Source organism: Hyaena hyaena, unplaced genomic scaffold (genome assembly GCF_003009895.1).
Source record: "Hyaena hyaena isolate Hyena2069 unplaced genomic scaffold, ASM300989v1 scaffold_129, whole genome shotgun sequence".
In the NCBI taxonomy this organism is placed as follows: Eukaryota; Metazoa; Chordata; class Mammalia; order Carnivora; family Hyaenidae; genus Hyaena; species Hyaena hyaena.
Window position 1 is genome coordinate 2,240,438 of NW_024080763.1, and position 21,394 is coordinate 2,261,831.

The 21,394-nt window shown below is 50.5% G+C and overlaps 1 protein-coding gene across 5 annotated transcripts in view; it reads left to right on the top strand.

Annotated features, from left to right (window-relative positions):
- The window catches only part of CHST15 (carbohydrate sulfotransferase 15), an 80,496-nt gene that overhangs the window by 36,184 nt on the left and 22,918 nt on the right, over positions 1-21,394 (top strand). For all 5 annotated transcript variants that reach the window (XM_039237954.1, XM_039237957.1, XM_039237958.1 and 2 more), the window contains 4 exons: positions 9,674-10,734; positions 11,438-11,777; positions 13,512-13,658; positions 16,776-16,932. In XM_039237954.1, coding sequence (XP_039093885.1) covers positions 10,189-10,734; positions 11,438-11,777; positions 13,512-13,658; positions 16,776-16,932 — 1,190 coding nt within the window. In that variant the 5' untranslated portion in view covers positions 9,674-10,188. The remainder of the gene's footprint in view (positions 1-9,673; positions 10,735-11,437; positions 11,778-13,511; positions 13,659-16,775; positions 16,933-21,394) is intronic.

The window sequence follows — 21,394 nt, forward strand, 5'->3', positions numbered from 1 at the left end:
CCGCGTCTGGCTCTGTGCTGGCATCTCAGAGCCTGGAGCCTGCTTTGGATTCTGTGTGTGTGTGTGTGTCTCTCTCTCTCTGCCCCTTCCCTGCTCTCTCCCTCCCTCTCTCTCTCTTCCTCAAAAATAAATAAACAGTACAAAAAAAACTTAAGGGGTGCGGGCCAAGTGAAAAATGCTTTTGTGTCTTTTGGGCTAATTCTCCAGCTTTCCTCTCCTAGTATAAAGCAAGTATGAACCAGCTTCTCAGTGCTTCCTGCGAAATCACTGGCTTCTTCGCAGCCTTAGAAGACGGAACAGATGATGACAGCGGGTTTGTGTTAGGGAGACATTCGCTTCAGATCATTCACCCAGGAGTATTCGGGCTGAAAGAGGTAGTGCCAGCTCTGGGCGTTACATACATGGAAACAGGCCCAGAGATGCAGTGACTCGCCCGGGGTTACCAGCCAGGTTAGTGCTAGTCATAAGGGCTGGATCGAGAACACGGGGGTGGGGTGGGGGGTGTGTGTGTGTGTGTGAATCAGCTCAGAGCCCCGCCTCCCACCCCCCCCCACCCCCGCCCCCCTGCATCCATGCAGTGCAAGGCTTGCTGCCTTGTCTGGAAGGTGCTACCTTTGTGGCTATAAAGTTTCAAAGCACATGGAGGTAAGCTCCCCCCCCCTCCGCGCCCTATACCCGGTTCAGGCTTTTCCCTTTGATGTGCAAGAACAAAGGAGGGGCACAGGCTGGGGCTTCCTCAGCCTCCCGCACAGGGTGGCCCTTCCCCTTTCTCTCTGCTGTCTTAGCTTCGCATTCTGTTAGTGGACCGGCCCCCACCTCTGTCCCCTGCCCTACACTTGGTGCCAGGCCAGCCTCTGCACACCTCGTCCCTATTCTGGTGCTGTCCCTGTTGCCTGTCATACTTTGCAGCCGGAGGAGACACTCCTGCATGATGAATAGAGTCTGAATTGACAGTTTAAGACTCGGTGCCCCAGACACCTTCCTAAGGTACCTGCCTTACCCCCGACGTCTGCCTCCCACATGCTTCTCAGGCCTGTCTCTGTGCAAATCTGTTCTTTGTGTGTGTGGCGGGGGGTGGGAGGGTGGGGGGGATTCCTGAAGGGATGGGAAGGTGCTGGGAGGAACGGCCGGACTGTCTGGGGCCAGCCAGGGTGTTGGGCTGCAGGCTAGGATGGGCTCCCCACTGATAAGGTGCGGGGGAAGAGTGGGGTCAGGACACCGGGTCCCTGTTATGAGCTGCGCATCCTTCGGGAAGTACAGAAGCACATTGGGCCTCAGTTTCCTTGTCTGTGACCTCTGGGCCCTGCCCAGGTATTGATCTGGGCTCTGACTGCCCACTGTCATTTTTGAGGCGTTCCAGATTTGTCATAGCATGAAGCACATGACAGTGGAAATCTCCGGGAATCCCCCACGAGTTCCTTCCTGCCGCCTCTTACCTCCCTCTGTAAAGAAGCGGTTTGCTTAGCCCAGACCTCTAGAACTTCAGGACCAGGCCCATTTTGGGAAAATAGACCCTCTCTGTCAAGCACGGAAGCAAGTTATGGGCGGATAATCGTTCTGAAGGGGCTAAGCTTTTCCCGGGTTGCACCCACAGCTGTTTCAGAGTCTGCAGGGCTCCCCACCCTGGTTCCTGGGGCACCCGGATGATCCCAGTTGGCCTTGCTCTCCAACATCTCGTTTCTCCTATAAAACTTGGCTGACGTCTCTGTGCTGCTTCTCGCTGTCACCTGTCTCTTGTGATTCATTGCTTCAGATTAGTTGCAGACGAGAAAATTGGACACCTGCGCCTAGAATTACGTACACAAGCAGGCCTGGAGTGAGGGCCAGAGGGCTTCTCCAATCAGGAGAGAACACCTGCTGTATATTGAGGTTTGCAGTGTGCCAGATGCCAGAATAAGCATTTTATAAATACTGTCTCATTTCTTCTTCACATCCGTGCTAGGCAACACAGATGGTTTTACTCCCATTTTACAGATGAGGAAGTAAAGTCACAGAATGGTTAAGTCAGTTGCCTGAGATCATAAAGCTGGCAAGGAGTTGAGTGGGAATGAAATGCAGGCCTGCCTGATTCCAAATCCTGAAACCCTTTGTTTGGACTGCCCAGAAAACATGCTTTGCTACATCCAGACTTTTTAGCGAGTTGCAAATCACTGGGCCCCTAGGCCAGATGCAAGGGAGGAGTTGGCTGCCTCTCAGGGAGATCTGATCACAGTGGAAATGCCTATTTCTCACGGATGTATTGTATGGAATGAAAGACTAGTTTAGAATATATTTTCTGTACTGGAAGGCATGTGAAGTAGTCATTATTAACACATACAGTGGTGATGAAAACCTAACATACAGTCAGGTGTACTTTAACTTTTTAAAAATGTTTATTTTGAGAAAGGGAGTATGAGCGAGTGCATGAATGGGGCAGGGGGCAAAGAGAGAGAGAGGGAGAGAGAGAATCCCAAGCAGGCTCCATACTGTCAGCACAGAGCCAGATGTGGGGCTTGATCCCACAAACTGTGAGAACATGACCTGAGCCTAAATCAAAAGTTGATGCTTAACTGACTGTGCCACCCAGATGCCCCCACAGTCAAATATACTTTAAAAATAACTTTTAGGGGCACCTGGGTGGCTCAGTCACTTAAATGTCCAACTTCGGCTCAGGTTATGATCTCATGGTTCATGAATTCAAGCCCTGTGTTGGGCTCCGTGCTGACAGCTCAGAGCCTGGAGCCTGCTTCAGATTCTCTGTCTCCCTCTCTCTCTGACCCTCCCCTGCTCACGCTCTCCTTCTCTGTCAAAAATAAATGAATATTAACAACAAGATTTTTAAAATAACTTTTATTTATTTTTAAATGTTTTATTTCTGAGAGAGACAGAGACAGAGTGTGAGCAGGGGAAGGGCAGAGAGAGAGGGAGACACAGAATCTGAAACAGGCTCCAGGATCCGAGCTGTCAGCACAGAGCCTGATGCAGGGTTCGAACCCACAAACCTTGAGATCATGACCTGAGCCGAAGTCGGATGCTTAACCGACTGAGCCACCCAGGCGCCCCTTTAATAACTTTTAAAAACTGCCTGTGTTTTATAGGACACCAATCTTGGGCCCGCCAGGAAGACCCTGCAGGCCCCATAGTTTGAAACCCCTCTTGTAGACAGAGCATGGAGGAGGTGTTCCAGTCATCAGGAAAGGTCAACTCTGGCAAGGACATCATAAAGACCAGGCTCTAGGAAGGGTTTGCTCAAGGAAGCACGGAAGAAATGACAGCGGTCCCAGAGAGAGGCAGGGAGAAGGCATCTTTACAAAAAGTGGGGAGAATGGAGTCAGTTGTCCAGCTAACAAAGCACGACAGCTGCAGCTGTCACAAACACACATTTTGCCAGAAAGTAACCTGGCGTGTGACATTTGGGCAGTCTCGTCTTGTTTGGGCAGGGCTGCCATCTGCGTGGCCGGCACTGTTTTGGCACATCTGCCGCTGGTGTCAGCCAAGGGGTTCCATTAGGCAAAGGCATTGATTAAGTTGATTCATTGGGTCTTTGGATGAATTGCTTTGGACTGAGTCACTCGTGATTCACTTTACTCCTATAAACACACTTTTTTGGAACTTATAAATGTACAGTTATACCGGCTTCACTTAGGAACACCTAGTGTTCATAACCTGTGGATGAGTATATCAGTTAGCTTTTATATGCCCCAGACGCTGCCCAGCCGCCACACTCTTCCCGTGGTGACGGCAAAGGTCTAGGGGGCAGGTGGGTACACACGATGCGTCTTAAGGCCTGGGCTTGGGACTGGCACCTGGTCACTTCTGCTGCTGGTGTTGGCCAGAGCAAGTCTCAAAGTGAGGCCAAACGGTGGAGAAATGCATTCCACTCCACTAGTCGAAGGGGCTGCAAGGTCACTCATGTGACGAAGAGTAGAAGATGAGGCAGGGTAATAAACTTGAACCAAGAGTATAATCGACGGTAAATAATAATCCACTGCTACTTACTGAATACTTCTCCTGGGCTGGGACTGTGTCTATACAAAAATAGCTAACAGTTATTTAGCAGTTATCATGGGTCAGTCTCCTAAACACTTTGTATGAATTGATCACTTGATCAGTGCTACGGGATAGGTCCAGTGTGTACTTCCAGTTTACACCCAGGGACACGGGAAGGGACGAGTATCGAGACTTGCTCAATGTCAAAGCCAGGTATTCAGGCCCCAGTGAGGTAAGTGATCTGTTACCGTCAGGGATTTCTTTGGAGAATACAGAGCCCCACATCAGTTAAGTGACTTGCCTAAAGCGTTGGCATCCTGGCCCGTAGGACTGCTGTCTTCCATCCAGTATGCCGTAGACAGTGAGTGATCATCGAGGGTCCTAGCTTTCTTCTGTTGATTTGACTGCATGTGATCAAAAGCGTGACGCTCCGGGTATAAGGATGGACCTGGGAATCTGTCATTTGTACAGGACTCTCCAGACTTGCTGCTTCTCCGTCTCAGAGACGATCTTATGATCTTTTTGAGCTAAACATGAAAAATGTTCCCTCTTGCCCTTGTTGATGAATATTCCTTGAAGAAACGTATTTCCATATACGTAGCCCGAAGAGAAATGTCAGCAGTAGGACATGCAAATCACAAGAACGCCTTGTGTTTTTAGCAAAGGTTACTTAAGACCCATCAAATCTTTTTTCCTTAAAACAGTCAAAGAAAATAATGTAGTTAGCTATTTTTTTCCCTTCTCTTCTCCCAGAGGGCAGATGTAAATGTTCTACCTAAATGAAGCTATTTATTTAACTCCATCCAGATTTCTTTTGAAGTTTTGTACATCTTTCTTCTGCTATATCAGCTCATAGCCACCATAATTTAATAAGTTTTTCCTAGGGTGAAATTGGATGCCCTTTATCGATCTTACACTGAGGGGGCATTCAATTACTTACTCTAAAGTGGTGTTTCTGGGTCTCTCAATTACAATTTTGTTATAAATGGCTTGCTAATGATGCTTGGGGTACATGGGTTAATAGGGGGCATCCTAGCCAGAGCTGGGTAATTGAACACTTTCTATTTTGGGACCAGTCATCTGATGTCTCATGGTGGTGCTGGTTCCCACATTTACAGTCTGCATCCACAGGGCACAGCAGTGAGCCCAGGCTGGGAAGCAGTCTCCCTGAAATGCATACCGGGGTGCTTTGGTTTAGTACCTGCATGGAGCGCCAAGGGTCCTGATTAATCTGAGGCGACTGGCACCAAAACGTGGACATTCCAGACAGCTCAAGTGCAAGGGACACACATTGCTTATTTTTTAAGGAAGAACAACCTGAGTGTTAGGTTTCTGCACGACGGTTCTCAGGATAATCGGTGGCGTGCGGAAAGGGCCAATTCGGGAACACAATAGCAATCCATTTTCCTTTCAACACGGTGTCAGTGATTCGATTTTTCTTCACTGAGTTATGTTAGTTAATAGTATACATATTGTAAAGATCCTTTGGAAGGAATACATAGTGTGCATCCTTTTTTCTGCATGTGGATGAGTCTCAGCCCTGACTCCTGCCTTTTAGGTCCTATGGGAGTCTGGCTCCCGCCTCCTCTCCCATCTGGCTTCTACCCCTCACCTGCCCCAGAGCCCAGGGGTCTAGCCTCCTCGTTGTCCCCCTGCGCTTTGACCCCCAGCTTCTCACCTTCACAGGGTCTTTTCGTCTCCCGATCCCACGTGGCTGGCTTCCTTCTCGGGATTCAGGTGACCCCTCCCGACTGGTCTTCCCTGGTCCAGCTGCTGCTGGACCCCTTTACGATCAGGCTGCAAGTCTGACCTGGGGGGTAGAGGTCCGCGCACAGGAAAGCCCCTGACGACAAAGAATGATGTGGCCCTCGTGCTGCACTGTGAACACCTGTTCTAATGGTGTCATTGAATTCTCCTTTTGTATTTTCTTCAGAGCTCTTAGCACTGTGGTTTGTCACATGTCTTGTCTGCTACCCAGTAGCCTCTAACTCCTGGTGGGATATAACCGCCAGGTGGGGAGGGGTCTCCTTGTTGGTGTCACGTCTGTACCACTCCTGTCTGCACAAGGCTTGGTCTGCAAGCCTCAAAGCTGCCGGCCCTGCACATCCAAAGGCCCCAGCCATGTATGGTATATAGTCATGTGGCTTGTTTTTAATCAACATCATCAAGGGGTGTTTTGCGTACTACCTGCTAGCCATATGTTTTGGTAAAACTTGTAAACGTAAGATAGCTTTGTGTTTTTTCTCAAAGAGGGTCTTCTGATCCTTCCCCCTTGCTAACAATTCCAACTCCCCAGGCCCTAGCTGGGTGCCCTTGAATTCAATTCAGTTCCAGTAAGAACTCACTGGAGCTCACAGGGACCCCACAAGTTAAGGGCTCCATCCCCCAAGACTGCCCCCACTTCAGATGCCAGTTGCAAGTACTGGGTCCCTAGGCTACCCAACTTCTGTTTGGCCTGGCTACAAATTCAGAGGTTCCCACAGGGCCCTCCTTAGTTCTGATAAGTGACTGGAACAATGCAGAGAATTCAGGAAAGCACCTTACTTATGATTACCAGTTTGTTATAGCCACACGAAACACATGCAGGGGCCAAGGTGTGCGGGGAGGGGCGTGGAGCCTCCCTGCCTTCCTCTCTGGACGGGCCACCCTCCCAGCATCTCCACCAACTAGAAAGCTCCCTGAATCCTGACATTTCGGGGCTTTTATGGAGGTTGCATTTCATAGGCGTGATTAATAAATCACTGGCCATTGATAATTAACTCCGTCTCCTCCCTGGAGGTCGAGAAGTTCCAACCTCCCAACTGGCTAATCAAGGCTCAGGCTTTCCGGTGACCAGTCCCATCCTGAAGCACTCCGGGGCTCCACCAAAGTCACCTCATTAGCATAAGCTCAGGTGTGGCTGAAGGGTAAAAGGTGCTTCAGTCGCCTCTTCGGAAATCCCAGGGGTTTTAGAAGCTGTATGCCAGGACCTGGGGCCGTCAAAGACCACACGTGTATTTTTTATTCTGTCGCCACCCCCCCCACCCCCGCTGCCATCTTGTATTGGCTTTAGGTCTCCACACTTCGGTGGCATCTTTGGCAATGCCTGGTACACAGTTACCCTTCAGAAGGGGTCCAGGGAACAAAAGAACAAACAGGTGAATGAGTTGTCGCTCTAGTTCTCTGCTCCCTGTTTCATGTTTAAGGTGCAAGACCGGAGGAACGGTCTGGCCGGAGGGGGCAGCCTGCCCCGGGGTACACATGCTTGGGCTCACCGTGTCCCAGAGCATCCCTGTTGAGACCGTCAGCTTCCCCAACTACCCGGATCTGTTTACTTACTTTGCTTGTAATAAGAAACCTTTGTTGGGGCGCCTGGGTGGCTTAGTCGGTTAAGCGTCCGACTTTCGCTTAGGTCATGATCTCACGGTTCGTGGGTTCGAGCCCCGCGTCGGGCTCTGTGCTGACTGCCAGCTCAGAGCCTGGTGCCTCTTTCAGTCTGTGACTCCCTCTCTCTCTGACCCTCCCCTGCTCACGCTCTCTCTCTCTCTCTCTCTCCTAGAAATAAAATATTAAAAAAAAAAAAAGAAACCTTTGTGTTTAAGAACATATTTGCCCATTCTGTTGGGTCCAGATTTTGTACATTCTTGTCTTAGAGCTTCAAAGGCCATATTTTTTTAAAGAAAATCCTAATTAGACTTTCTGCAGCCAGAGACACAGAAGGGTGCGAACACACTCCCCGCTGGGATCCTGGTGGGAGCCTTCTCTTAACCCTGCTTGTCCTTGTCTTCAACGTGTAAAAAAATGTTTTCTTGGCTTAGTGATGGGATTTCTAAGTAGGGGATCTTGCCCTTTTGTTTCTTTGGTTTGGAAGAATTGTTTGTACCAAGTGATGGGTCAAGGGTGGTTAAGCAAGTGGGAGGCAGAGATTTGAGCCTGGAGGCTCCTGTCACGTCCCTCCAACTGCTCTCAGGGATGAGAGGGGAGCAGAGCAGTTTGCTTCCACCCTCCCTCCTCCCTCCACTCCTCTGCTCTTCCCAGAACTGCCCTGACCCCGATCTCAGCCTTTACTAACTAGCATTTCTCAAGCTGGTTCCTTGCGACATTAGTGGGAATTCCATGGCCAATTTTGTGTTGGAAATTTTGTGTGTTATATCCCTCTCCTGTGGATAGGCTCTTGCAGGGCTTCATAGAGTATTAAAGGCTTCAGAAAGTCCTGTTGTAAGGAAGTCTGATTTTTATCCACCTTACCTTTTCTCTGAGTAATGTAAGCACAGAACATGTACCAACAATGTGCAGAACATTGAGTGGAAGACATTTTAGGAAAAGTTGCTTGGCTATTTCTTGGTCAACGTACTTTGATACAGCATGGGCCTTTTGTTTCAAGGGAAGGGAAGGGTTCTGCCTGTGAGTTCTCATTGTTCAGCCTTCCAGCCAATACAAGGAAGTTTTAATGGAGGGTTAGTCAATCCCACCTTGAAAGGTAGGATTGTTTGAGGGCTGTGAGTGTGTGTATGTGTGTGTGTGTGTGTGCACGCGCGCGCGTGCCCGCATGCGCGCGTGCTGTGCCAAGTCAGAGATGAGTCCACTGCCCTTGGGGTAATTCTCAAGAGCTAAGGAAAATTAATATGATAGGATTTCCCATCTTTGATTCCACTTCAAGTGTTCTTGGCATTCACTGACAATTAAAAGTCCTAATAGTAATGGTCATCGATGACAGTTATTAATGTTGCCTACCTTCCAGGGAGGCCAACTATGTGTAGGCATTACGCAAACTCTTTGTGTGCATTAACTAACTTAGTACTTGCAACAACAGTCTTATAAGGGAGATACTCTTACCCCAGTTTTACTAGGGAAGAAGGCCAAGCTCAGAGAGGTTCTGTGGCTTACTTGAGGCCACACAGGTAGTTAGTGGTGGTCTACTATTATTGGAAACTAAGCCTCCTCCTTTGCTCTTTTTACAGCATCTACAAAGAAGTGTCATTCGGGCAACAATCTATTTTATAACCACAGAATTCTGTTAATGGATTTTTAAGAATCATGTTTTCCCCCGGATGATGAAAGTGAAAAATGATTTCAGGGTCTGAGTGTTATGTTCCTCGGGAGAATACCGCACGTTGGATTTAATTGCTTAATAACTTAAAGTCAAATGGTTTTTTATATGATACACTCTACTGAAGGAGAGAATCATTTCAGTGTTTCCAAATTGTCATTAACTTTTGCCTCCTAAACTGATAATAAAGGTTAGATCTCGGTAAGAGGCGCTCGGTGCTATCAGGAGAGAAAAAAACATGATCTCCGCACACTCCTCTCCTAACCAGGCTGCTTCTTGGGTATTTTGTTGGTTTTAAAGCACTGATACTTCCAAACAGTCACTGACTGTGCATGCCTCTGAGCATGACTATGAACTCCTGAGATTCTAGGATCCGGTACTTGGCTGTGGCATGTCTGGGACACTAGAGGGTATATGAGCTGTGCAAAATATGATGTGTCTGATGTGGTGCCAGTGCTGGAGTCACATTTGGTGGTGAGCTTGAACTCCAAAGCCAAACCCTAAGGACCTGAAACGTCTCCTTTTATCCTGCATGATTTTTTTGTGCCTTGCTTGTGACCGAGCAGACTGGCTGAAACACAGGAGTGGGAAAAGAACTTCTCTCCTTGGAAGGTGGTCTCAGGGTTATTGCGATCCTCACACAATGTACTCAAACCTCTTTTCTCTGTTGTTTAGGTAGTCTGACCTTTTAAAGACTTGGATTCCCCCAAAGAGGAAACATTTTAAAGGAACACGAGATGTAGAAGAAGTCTTCATGCATGTCCCCGAGGATGGAATGCCAACCTGTCCCTCACTGAGACCATGATCCCTTCTAATCTCTTGGATGTTTCTGTGTTCTCCTGCAAGAATTCTTCCACTTCATCGTGTGCCATGGGAAAAACCTGAAGGACAGGCAGCATTGTTCCCAAACTTGTGGCTTTTTCTAAGGCTTCAGTGGCTGTTACAGAACATGACAATTGGAGATCACTTCTTTTTGTTGTCTTTCAGAGTTGAACCAAAGAAGGCACTTCCTCATTGTCTAGAGCTTTGGTGCCTGCTCGTTTTTATATTTGTTTCCATTGCTTGTGCCTTAAAACCATCTTATGTAATCAAAAGACATCCTTGAAAGTTTTCCAGCACCACTTGCACGCATCTGGGCTCCGCGGGGGCTCTCCCATGGCTCTGTGGGCCAGAAGTCCAAGGGCATTACCATGAGGCACTGCATCAATTGCTGCATACAGTTTTTGCCCCACAACGAGCAAAAACAGCAGGTTGGCTGCGGAGGAGGCCCCCTTGACGGTCACCCGGAGTGCCCTGCGTGCAAAGGAGAGAATAAAATTGTGCTTCGTGTGGACGGTAAGCAGATGAACTTGCTTGCTGTTCTCGAGGTGAGGGCTGAGGGGAATGAGAGCTGGGGCAGGTTTCTGCGCTTCAAGAAGGGGAAGCGATGTAGCCTCGTTTTCGGAGTGATGATCATGACCTTGGTGATGGCCTCTTACATCCTTTCTGGAGCTCACCAAGAGCTTCTCATCTCCTCGCCTTTCCATTACGGAGCCTTCCCCAGCAATCCCAGCTTGATGGATGGTGAAAGCCCAAGTGACACAAAAGAGCATCATCACCAGCCCCCTGTAAATAATATTTCATACGTGAAAGACTACCCAAGCATTAAATTAATTATCAACAGCATCACGACCAGGATAGAGTTCACCACCAGGCAGCTCCCCGACATAGAAGATCTCAAGAAGCAAGAATTGCATGTGAGTAGCCTTGTGCTAATCTCCACTGATTGATTTTTAAAAATAGATGCTTCCTCTTCTGTGGCCATCTCTGGGAACCCGGGAAGAAAAATGACGGAAAAAATGTCTCATGTGTAACAAGGATAATTTGACAGCCTCACAGATCAGAGTGCGCTGGGAGAGGGCTGTCTGTTCACGATGTTTATGCCAAGGAGGAAATTCAAAGTACTGAGTGGCGAAGCTAGAAATACAGGAAGAGCCACCACTTCTCATAATTTAATTGCAGGACTTGAACCGCAGCCATGGTGGTTCAAGTTGCTTTTGTAGATCACCAGCATCCTGTTTCGATTGTGTCCTAATTAGTATTTTTGTCTGTAATGGTCATTTAAATACACAACTAGTAAAAAGAGTCCAACTGTGAAATTTAATTAGATTGCTGTGCGCGCGTGTGCGAGAAAGAAAGATAAATCATGGTAGAACGGATTTTGAGTAAGCTTTTATCTTCATTCTCTCCAAATTTTAGTTTTATTTTGGTCTAAGGAAAAACACGGCCTTGGCTATTTACCAAGTTTTGCGTTATTTTATTGCTTAGCCATTATCATTTAAGAGTTCAGACGCAAACACTGTCGTGAGGATTAGGGCAGGATCGCATCGCGGCTAGAACACGTTCTTGCTAATTTCCCCCCCTCAGCGTGTCTCTCCCTTTTTTTCTCTTTTGTTGCAGATGTTTTCAGTAATCCCCAATAAATTTCTTCCAAATAGCAAGAGCCCCTGTTGGTACGAGGAGTTCACGGGTAGGAACACCACCGACCCCTACCTGACCAACTCCTACGTGCTCTACTCCAAGCGCTTCCGCTCCACCTTCGACGCCCTGCGCAAGGCCTTCTGGGGCCATTTGTCCCACGCCAGCGGGAAGCACTTCCGCCTCCGCTGCCTGCCGCGCTTCTACATCATCGGGCAGCCCAAGTGCGGCACCACCGACCTCTACGACCGCCTCCGGCTGCACCCGGAAGTCAAGTTCTCCGCCATCAAGGAGCCCCACTGGTGGACCCGGAAGCGCTTTGGTGAGTGCCAGGTGCCGCCGCGAGGGGCGGGGCCTGCGTCTGCGCTTTCTTCTTCCTGTCCCCGTCTCCCGCCTTCCCGCTTCAGTGGTTTCCGGCTCATATCCCACTTCCGGTGGTGGTGCCAGGCGCTGCCAGGGAGGCTGGGCAGGAGGTGAGGAAACACCCCGAGATGCAGGGAGCAGACAGTTGGCTAGTCCAGGGCGCCCCACGCAAACATCCAGTGGGGCTGGAACCCGGCTCCCAGCCACTGAGGGAGCATTTATTGAGTGCCGGCTGTATGCAGGGCAAGGGTGCAGAATCAGCAGCCGCTCTTGTTCTGAAGAGCTTTGGTACACCTGTCAGCGGTGAGAGGTTAAGAGCCAGGTGGACGTATTTCTGGGGCTGTCTGCCCCCAGCTCTGCAGCTCTTCCTGCCTGACCCTCCCCCCCCACCCCCCCTGCCCAGGGGACACTGTACAAAGGCTGCCACGCAGAGGGAGGTTTGAGTTTCTGGCTGGCTTCTCCCAGGGCTGTGAACACGTCATCGAGCTGCTTTGGGCCTAACTTTCTCTGACCTGCTCTGTCCATCTGCCCCAAGTTCAGAATGAAAATCACATCCACATAATTCTGGGTGACCTTGCTCACAGCACCCCTGTCTCACCGGGGTGACTGTGGACACCGCCTCCACCCAGCCCGAGCCACCCTGCAGCCCTGATGTCACTGTTTCCGCTCAGCTTTTTCCCTTCTGCCAGGAGATGTTTGCTCACTTTGACAAATGTCAAAGCTGGGGTGGGACTCGACGTGTTTCATGCAAAGGACCCAGGTGGCTTAGAAGGGAATCTTTAAAGTTTTCCTTAGTAGAACCCAAGTTTAGACCAAGTCCTGTTTGTTTCCTGACAAATTGACTTAGTCCTTTTGATGTTCTTCCCGGAGTGAACGAACAGAAGTGTAAATGTGTCTTTTGTGGTTTGGCAGCAGCGGCTGTGGGAGCCACGGTTTCACGTGGGGTGATCTCCCTGCACAGCTCACCATTCACCCTAATGAAAACCAGCTTCCCCCTGGCAGGGAAGAGGGAAGCACAAGAACATGCTTCTGGAATCCGCTCCCCAGGGTCTCCTTGACCCTCTTGCTATTTTGCACATGGATATTTTCTCTCTGCTTTCCGTTAACCTTGGTAGTTGTGGTTTGGGACAGTGGGTTGTAAATATATTCGCACGTGACATTCACCCACTTTGAAGGCCAGGGGCACGTTTAGGCTGCGTCGGTCAATGCCGGAATGACTGGTGAGTTCAACCAAGGGTTTGTCCCGGGACTATCCTTTCCGCCCCATTTAGGCAGACAGACAAGCTGCTGGATCAAACAGGCCAGAAATAGAAGCTCAGATAAAAACACCCTTTTCTGTTTGCTACAATGTGTGCCTTCTGGATGCCGTTGCTGTTCAGACACGTCAGGGCCCATCTGGTGCACATGGTAACCAGCCCCTAAGCCTCTGGTCCTCCAAACAGATGCTTTTATAGGTCTTGAGCAGGTGCACCGTCCTTGAAGCCGCCACTTGTAGCTCGGTGGTGGCCTCCCACTCCCCAAAACGTGCACGGATTAAAGAAGACAGCCGATTTACACACGTCTTTCCTGTGAGCCACCGCCTGCAGCTGGTGGGCCTCCGGCCCTTTAGATCCCTCTCTGTTATGCCCTCGGAGGCCACCATCTAGCGCTTTGCAACCTAGTTCTCAGTAACTCTACTTCTCGGTTCTCGTAGGAATTGTCCGCCTGAGAGATGGGCTTCGGGACCGCTACCCCGTGGAAGATTACCTGGACCTCTTTGACCTGGCTGCACACCAGATTCATCAAGGACTGCAGGCCAGCTCTGCAAAGGAACAGAGCAGGATGACGGGGATCATCATCGGTGAGGCTTCTGGGCAGCTCCCGTTGGGGCCACTCACGCCCTGGGTCTGGGCCCCCATTCCCACCGGGCCCCTTCTTCCCTGACATCGGTCCAGCTTTTGCTGCGCCCATGGAACATTTGCCTGACGCTTGCCGCCTCTGTTGAAGGTGCCCTTCCCAACCTGGCCGTCGTTTCTTACCCCTCCATAAGATGTTTACATCACTTGCGCCATTTCTGTAAAGCAGAATTAGTTCTGTGAGACTAGACTGCACCAGAAATGGTTGCTTAAAGAAGTCGACATTTCATTGTTTTTATTTAAATTAAGTGCACAGGCTTGGTCTCATGGCATACTGGTCTGAGTTTGGATGGGCCATCGTGATTGCAGATAACCAATTAGTCATTGATGTAATATTGTGGCTTTTGTAATTCCCGGGCCACTGGGGCCTGGCGAAAGATTGAAGCAATCTCTCCTGAAATAGATGCAGCTCAAACACATTGTTGGTGGCTAATTGCTGTTGAAAAAGCCTAGCCCTTATCCACGTAATGCCTTTAGATGTGCAGAATGAGGTGGTTTGATTAATAATCATTTTTTTTTAAATTCACAAGAACGGTTTATAAAAAAACCTATCTATCCACTCTTTGTATTGAATTCAGCTTAGAAAAAGACATATATCCACTTATACCTTTTGAAAGAGAGAAATCTAATCACATATTTTGCTTAAATTGGTTACCTAAGGCAGCAATCGGTTTGTTTGGTTTTTGAAATTTTCCTAAATGTATTTTGATTCTCAAATTCGATGAATCTTTTTAGCAGCTCAGAGGAATTGCAGTCAACCATTTGAAATATGGCCTTTTGCTTTCTCCTGTCTAAGGAGATAGGTTTACATGTCTAAGCTCTGATTTATTTATTGTTTTTTTTTTTTTTTTTTTTTTAACTCACATCAAGTTCTGAGAGCCGGGTGAGATCATACACCCCCCCCACCCCCCCAGTGTGAATTGGCTACTCGCTATTTTCTAGCAGCCTTGGGTCTACACACCTCACATCACAACTCTAATTAATATTTGATTGTGACTCCCACACCGTGTGCCTCTGGGAGAATCTGTTCCTATGAAGGAGCTAAAAATATACATCCTAGGGCTAAGAAATAGAGCCTAAGATAATGAATGAAAAAGGAAAGCCTGAGTTTGGTTTTCTAATTTGACTTACTTCCAGATTTAAAAGGGAAAATTAAGGAAAAATTTTGCTGCTCTGATGCGTACCTAGCACAGAATTTGATGAGTTGCCTGGTGGTGCAGAGGCAGGTGGACAGCTGGCAGTGAAGCCCGGCCTGTGCCACTGGCCAGCTCTGTGCCACGTGATAAGTCAATCTTTGTGTTCCTGGCCTTCAGTCTGCACATCTGTATAATGGGCTCGTTGGACCAGATCCATTCGGGCTCCTCCCAGCCCTGAAACGTGATTCAGCTCTGCTTTAGAGTCTCGGGTTAGATCTTCAGTAGAGCATGAGGGTCTTGCTTCATCTTGGCTCACGGGTCAGGGGTCAGAGAGAGCCTTTGCTCAGTGATCTGCGCTAATGACCAGAGTCGCAAGGGATTCCAATGACGGGGTTCTCGGGGGTGGGGCCCCAGACGCACTGAAAGGCTCCTGCCTCTGCTGTCAGGACCCCCTGATCTGCCCTGACAAAGTGCTCAGCTGGGCATCTGATTGCTGATGGAGTTGTGGGTCTTCTCCTAGATAGTAAGGTCAGGGAAGAGAAGAGAAGGATTGCCCCGTTTCCTTTCTCGATCCCCAATGCCAAGCACACTGCCAGGCACCTTTTAGACACTAGATGAATGTCTTCTGGATAGATGGATGTGAAATGAATGGAGATGGATGGACGGAAGGACGGGTGGAGGAACAGATGTTTCTCTGATTGTAGAACTAGTATATTCATGAGTTCTGGCCGAATCTGTGCCAGTTTAGTTTTAGATACTTTCCTTGTTGTAATATTCTCATATTCATTGTGAGTGGAATGTTCAAAGGGCTTCTGATGGGCATGTCTTTCACGTGTTCTACGGTCTGATCTTAGAAAACAAGAAAGGAAAAGCCAGAACGGAAATGCTCCCCTGAACATCTGAACATTCTACAGAAAGGACAGGGCCTTGCCAACCCCCTGCGTTATTGTGATGCACTCATCCCTGATCAAAGAAACTAGTGTTTGGGCTCAGATTTTCCTGGACTAAGTGACTTTGAGATGTATCAAATACCCATGTAAAATGTCAGGAAATTGAATTTGTGTGTAATTGATCGACTTGCCTTTCTTTCTAAGTCTCTGAAGATTCTCCTAAAAAGAAAAGAAAAGTCAGGGAATCAGTTCAAGTGCCTGAGAGGGAGATGTTGAAATGTGTGTATCTTGGCCCCTCCCCGGTTTATGTGTGTTTAACATTTCCTCCTTTGTTCACACAGACTGTCATAAAATCAGGGCCAGACCAACCGTCCATCCATCCAGTCAGTACTGAGTGAATGCCAGCTGCGTGTGGGGCGATGGGGTGGGCGAGCCCGTTGGACACAGCACCTGAGACCGAGGTCCCACGAGCCTTCCCGCCAAGCCTCCCTCTCATTTGGTCTCAGACAGAGTGTGCCCCGGACCACCGCTGGGGTTTCACACAAAATCCGATGCTGATTGCATCTAATTTCCTGAAGGGAGTTAGCTTCCTTAAGCTGCTCCTTCATCCCTGGCACTTTTCGAAGGGAACCATCTAGTACATTCTTGGCAGGCCCTTAAAATGCCACAGCACTGTGCACAAAGTCAAACATCATGAAATTGGGTGGCCAGATGCTGGTAGAGGGTTTTTTTGGGCACATCCCGGAGAGGAGCAGGAAGAAAGCAGGTGCTCAGCGGTTCGGGGGGTCACCTTGATTTCCAGATGGAGGCCTTTGGGGAGGGGGTGGGGTGGGGTGGCGGGGGAAGTCACCATGACAGGGGAGGTCATGGTCAGCCGCCTCTTCCTGGAGCCCCCTGTGCCGGCGACGGTGGCCCAGCTCAGCCGTTGTGGCTGGTGAGGGGGAAGGCATCTGAGCCACGTGTGGCCCCGACGGCAGGCTGCCCTGCGGGAGCGCAGAACCCAGCCCTGCTCAGCTGCCACCTTCCCTGTTCCTAGGGGAGGCCAGTGCCTCCACTATGTGGGACAACAATGCCTGGAGCTTCTTCTACGACAACAGCACAGATGGGGAGCCGCCCTTCCTGACCCAGGACTTCATCCACGCCTTCCAGCCAGACGCCAAGCTGATCGTCATGCTCAGGGACCCCGTGGAGAGGTGAGCCTGGATCTCTTGCATTTGGGGGAGAAAAGGCAGTTTTAAAGAATGACTTTCTCATCATGAGCAAGATCTTGCCTTTTTTTTTTTTAAATAAACAAGCTTAACTTGCAATGTTACTGCTATTTCTTATGTAAATGTTATTCTTGGTGCAGCCTTCGGTGGGTCTAAACAAATTGGGGAGTGTTTTTTCAGACATTCTGACCGCAGTCTTTGGGCCCTCAGCCTCTGGCCTGGGGACGTGGGACCTTCCTCGGGTCCTGTCAGGGCACGTGAAACCCCCTGGGGATCAGGGGCGTCAGGGTTTGCCGGGCGGTTTAGCTTCTGCGATTCCTTGTGTCACAACCCGAGCGCCGCCTTCACCCCTGGAGCTCCAAGCCTTCGGTCTCTGGCTTTCCTCGAAAGACCAGAAGGAGGGAAAATGAGGGGCAGGGCTGCCTGGTTGTAAAAAGCAGGGGCTGCCCGGTATGACTGAGGCACAGCGGGCATGACCCTGGAGGGCGTGGGCGTGGCTGGGCCAGCACTGCGATGCTCCCGTCACAAGGATTCTGCATTGACGGCAGCGGCTCGGGTCTTCCAGGACCTGAAAGCCACTTAGCCCAGCCGTCTCCACGGTATGAGCACATCAGAGATGAGGGACCCGCAGGCTGGTCCAGGACCCTGGAGTGGGGTCTGCAGGACCCAGGATGACCAGTCCAACTCTGCGAGAATATTCTTCCTGTTGTGAAACCAAATCTGCCTTTTGGGAGCATCCACACTTCGGATCCACTTCTTCCTCATAGAGTCACATAGACCAAGTGTCATTGTCCCAGATGGCAGTGCCTGCCAGATGCGGACGACAGCAGCCAGAGCCGCTGTGTCTTGCTTGTCTTTGGGCTGCCTGTCTCTTGTCATGGGTTACGCCTTTCACAAAACTGTGCTGGAGTTCTAATGGCCGCCGTACGTGTGAGGGCGACCTTGTTGGAAAACAGAGTCTTTGCGGATGGACTCAAGTTAACGTGAGGTTATACTGGACCAGGGTGGCCCCTGATCCCCTGGCTGATCCCCCTCTGAGAAGGGAAATTTGGACACAGGGACACGCAGAGAGGACAGACACCTCATGATGGCAGAGGCAGAGTGGTGTGTCCGCAGGCCCGGGCACGCCTAGGACTGACCACCTCCACCAGCAGCTGGCAATGGGCTGGGACAGCCCCTCACTCAGATCCCCCTGGGGACCCCACATTGCTGAAGCCAGGATTTCAGGTTTGGAGCTTCCAGAAACCCCGAAGACTAAAATCCCGTGGTTATAGGCCGACAGATTGTGGTAGAAACGAATATGCCCCAATACCTTCCTTGGATGGTGTGTGTTCTGGCCTCATATCCTCACCAGTGATGGCAGGAAGATGGGTTTGTTATGGAAATTTTAGGAAATTCGCTGGAAAGCTGGAAGGGAAAACTGGTATTAAAAAGCAGCTTTAGTCTCCCACCAGATTACCTGTGCAGATGAGTGTTGTGTGTGTGTGTATGAGTGTGTACGTGTGTGTACACAGCCGTATGCACATCCAGTCTTACACTTGCTGCTTTTGTTTCACACCGTTGCCTCCAGAAGGACCCGCCTTAAAGTCCTGCCCTGGTCACTCCCTGAATTTGTCTCTGTCCCTTTGGTGGTGATCTTGAAACGGCGCCTGCGGCTCTGACTGTGGCCCGGTCAGAGGAGAGCAGGACTGTCCCCCCACGCCGCGTCTGTGCCGGGGCAGCCCTCCCGGTGCTGCACCATGTGGTACATCTTTGTGCCTGGATGCTTCCAGCCCGGTTCTGTCCTTCTCCTCAGGAACCCACCCCGTCTTGTTCCGACGCACCCGCTGACCTCGGAGCAGCTCGCCACATCCTACCTGCTGGTTCCCACACTTGGGAGCCTCGGGGAGCAGACTGCCTCCCCCCGCCCCCCCCCCCCCCCCCCCCAGCCCAAGAGCAGTTGACACACACCAGTTATGCGCTCGTGTGGACATGATTATGTAACTGTCAGCCCGGGGAGGAAAGGCTCCGTGACTGAGTGACCCCTCGCCGCCCACTGAGGTGTTTTCACAGCTGCTCTGCCCTCCTCCCCCAGACAGTCCCCGGCCGCAGCTCCCAAGGCTGGAACATTCTCTCAAGAGTATGCTTCCTGTTCGCTGACTGTCTTCCTGTCGTGCTCCCTAGTTCCTCCTTCTGAGGAAGATCACTGTGTCTCAGCCGCAGGGGCCACAAAGCTGCGACGTTGTGCCACTCCCTGGGCGCGGAGGGGTGGGGACCCAGGCGGAGGGGGTCTGGTCTGTTCACTGTGTGCCCACCCTGCTCTGGGCCCTGGGCGTGGGCCCCACGGCTGGTTGTGAGACCGGCGTGGCTGTGGTTGTTAAGGCCTGTGGCTTCTGCCGGAGCAGGAGGGAGGGTGAGAAGTGACACAGAAGAGGGAATGGGAGCCTGGCAGGGAGTTTTAGGAAAGTTACGAGGGGGAGCTGAAGCCAGGCTGGGTTTTGAAAGATGAGCGAGAGTTTGCCGAGTCAACAGAGACGGAACGTGGGTGAGAGGAGGAAGCACTGTGAGCAGGCGGAACCGTGAGAGCAAAGGTGAAGGCCACGGTTCTCTGGGTAGAGAGTGGCGTCGACTTTCCTAAATGTGGCCCCTTCTTCCTGTAGTTTGTGATTCTAACTCTGAGGACACAAGTGCCACTAGGCGAGCCTTTCAGTGGGGAGGGTCATGGTGCTGCTCAGCTTCGATGGCTGAGCCAGAATAGGACCTGCCCAGCTTGGCCACTAGACCCAGCCAGAGGTCAGCCTGCCCTCGGAAGGCTCAAGGGCCACAAGATGGCCATTCCAAGTAGTCTCCAGGTTTTGTTTTCTCCCTTCTCCTCTCCCCTCCCCTCCTCTCCCCTCTCCTCCTCTCCCCTCCCCTCTCTCCCTCCTCTTCCTCTCCTCTTCTCTCCTCCCATCCCCTCTTTTCTCCTCACCCCTCCCCTCTCCCCCCCAATACTCTGCTTATTGTGAGAACTAAAAGGGAAGATTTCTTGCCTTTCCCGTCCTCAACAGAAATAGTTGCTCAAATGGACATTACTGAACCCTGAACACACGTCGGGCGTGGTGCTGGGTGCCGAGCATGCACTTATCTGTGAAAGATGAAGGTCCACCCAGTGCCTACCCCCTGGGGGCTGAGCACTCTTGTGGAGAAGTGAGGCCTTGACTCTCTCGTGGCGGATACTGTGGCGGCAGCCTGCATCAGGACGCCAACCCAGGCTTTGGGCTGCCTGCTGCATTTGGCAACTACTGCTGCATAACAATTCACTCCCAAAGTCAGCAGCTTACAACACCACACGCTCGCTATTGCACAATTTCTGTGGTCAGAACCTGACCCAGTTTACTGCATCCGCTCCTTCAGGCTGCTCCTCTCCCAAGGCCGCAGTCAAGGCTTCAGCAGGGTGGGGTCTCATCCGAAGGCTTGACTGGGGAAGGCTGTACTTCAGAGCTTGCATGGTTGTTGGCAAAATTCAGTTCCTTAAGGGCACTGTTGGAAGGAGGGACTCCATTCTTTGCTGGCTGCCAGCTGGAGGCTTTCCTCAGTGCCTTGCTGCTGGGTCTGGCCATCAGGGCTGCCTGCCTCATCAGAGCCAGCAAGGGGAGGGTCAACCAGCAAGTTGGAAGTCACGTCATTTGTAATCTGATCGCTAGAGTGTCCGTCCATCACCATTATGTACTCTGTCGGTTAGAAGCAAGTTACAGGGTCCAGGCCACACTCAAGGGGAGGAGATTACATGGTCTGAATGCCAAGCAACAGGGATTATTGCTCTCCACACCTGCTCTCCATTTCCCTGCCTGGTCCTCCAGAGGCCTAGGCCCACCCAAGAGCAGACAGAGAAGCTGCCAGTGTGATACCACATCCAGAGGCAGCGCCCCCCCCGCCCCCCCACCGAGTGTGTGTTCGTGTGCATGTTTTCTGTGTGAGTTACTGACAGCAACAGCTGTTTCACTGCTTTTTAAACAGTTGTAAAAAATATGCAACAGCAGAGATTTCTTCTTCTTTTTTTTAAGCCCGTGGCTCGTGGCCTATCTTAAATGGCTGGCTTGTTTGCCATCCCAGCCAGAAAGGATGATAGATCCTCAATGTCTAGGTTACTCGAAGACACAAATGCTTGGAACCCTAGGGCCTTTAGTCTAACCGGCCCGGGGCCGTTAGCCCACTTGGGTCATCCTGCCATCTTGCTCTTCCGCGGGGAAGGTTCCATGGTTGTCTGCTTGCGGCCAGTGGGATGGGGCTAAATTCTTCTTTACATCTACAAATTGGTGGGGGCCGGGGGCGGGTTTTATTTGTAGTTTCAGATTCATATTTAGCCATTATTTCTGAATTGATCCAAGGTAGTGGGTTTAAAAACATTGGAATTGCAGATAGAATCAAATCAATCACTTTTTAAGTTTGTAACTCTGTCCCCTCCCACTCCCCCCCCCCCCCCCCC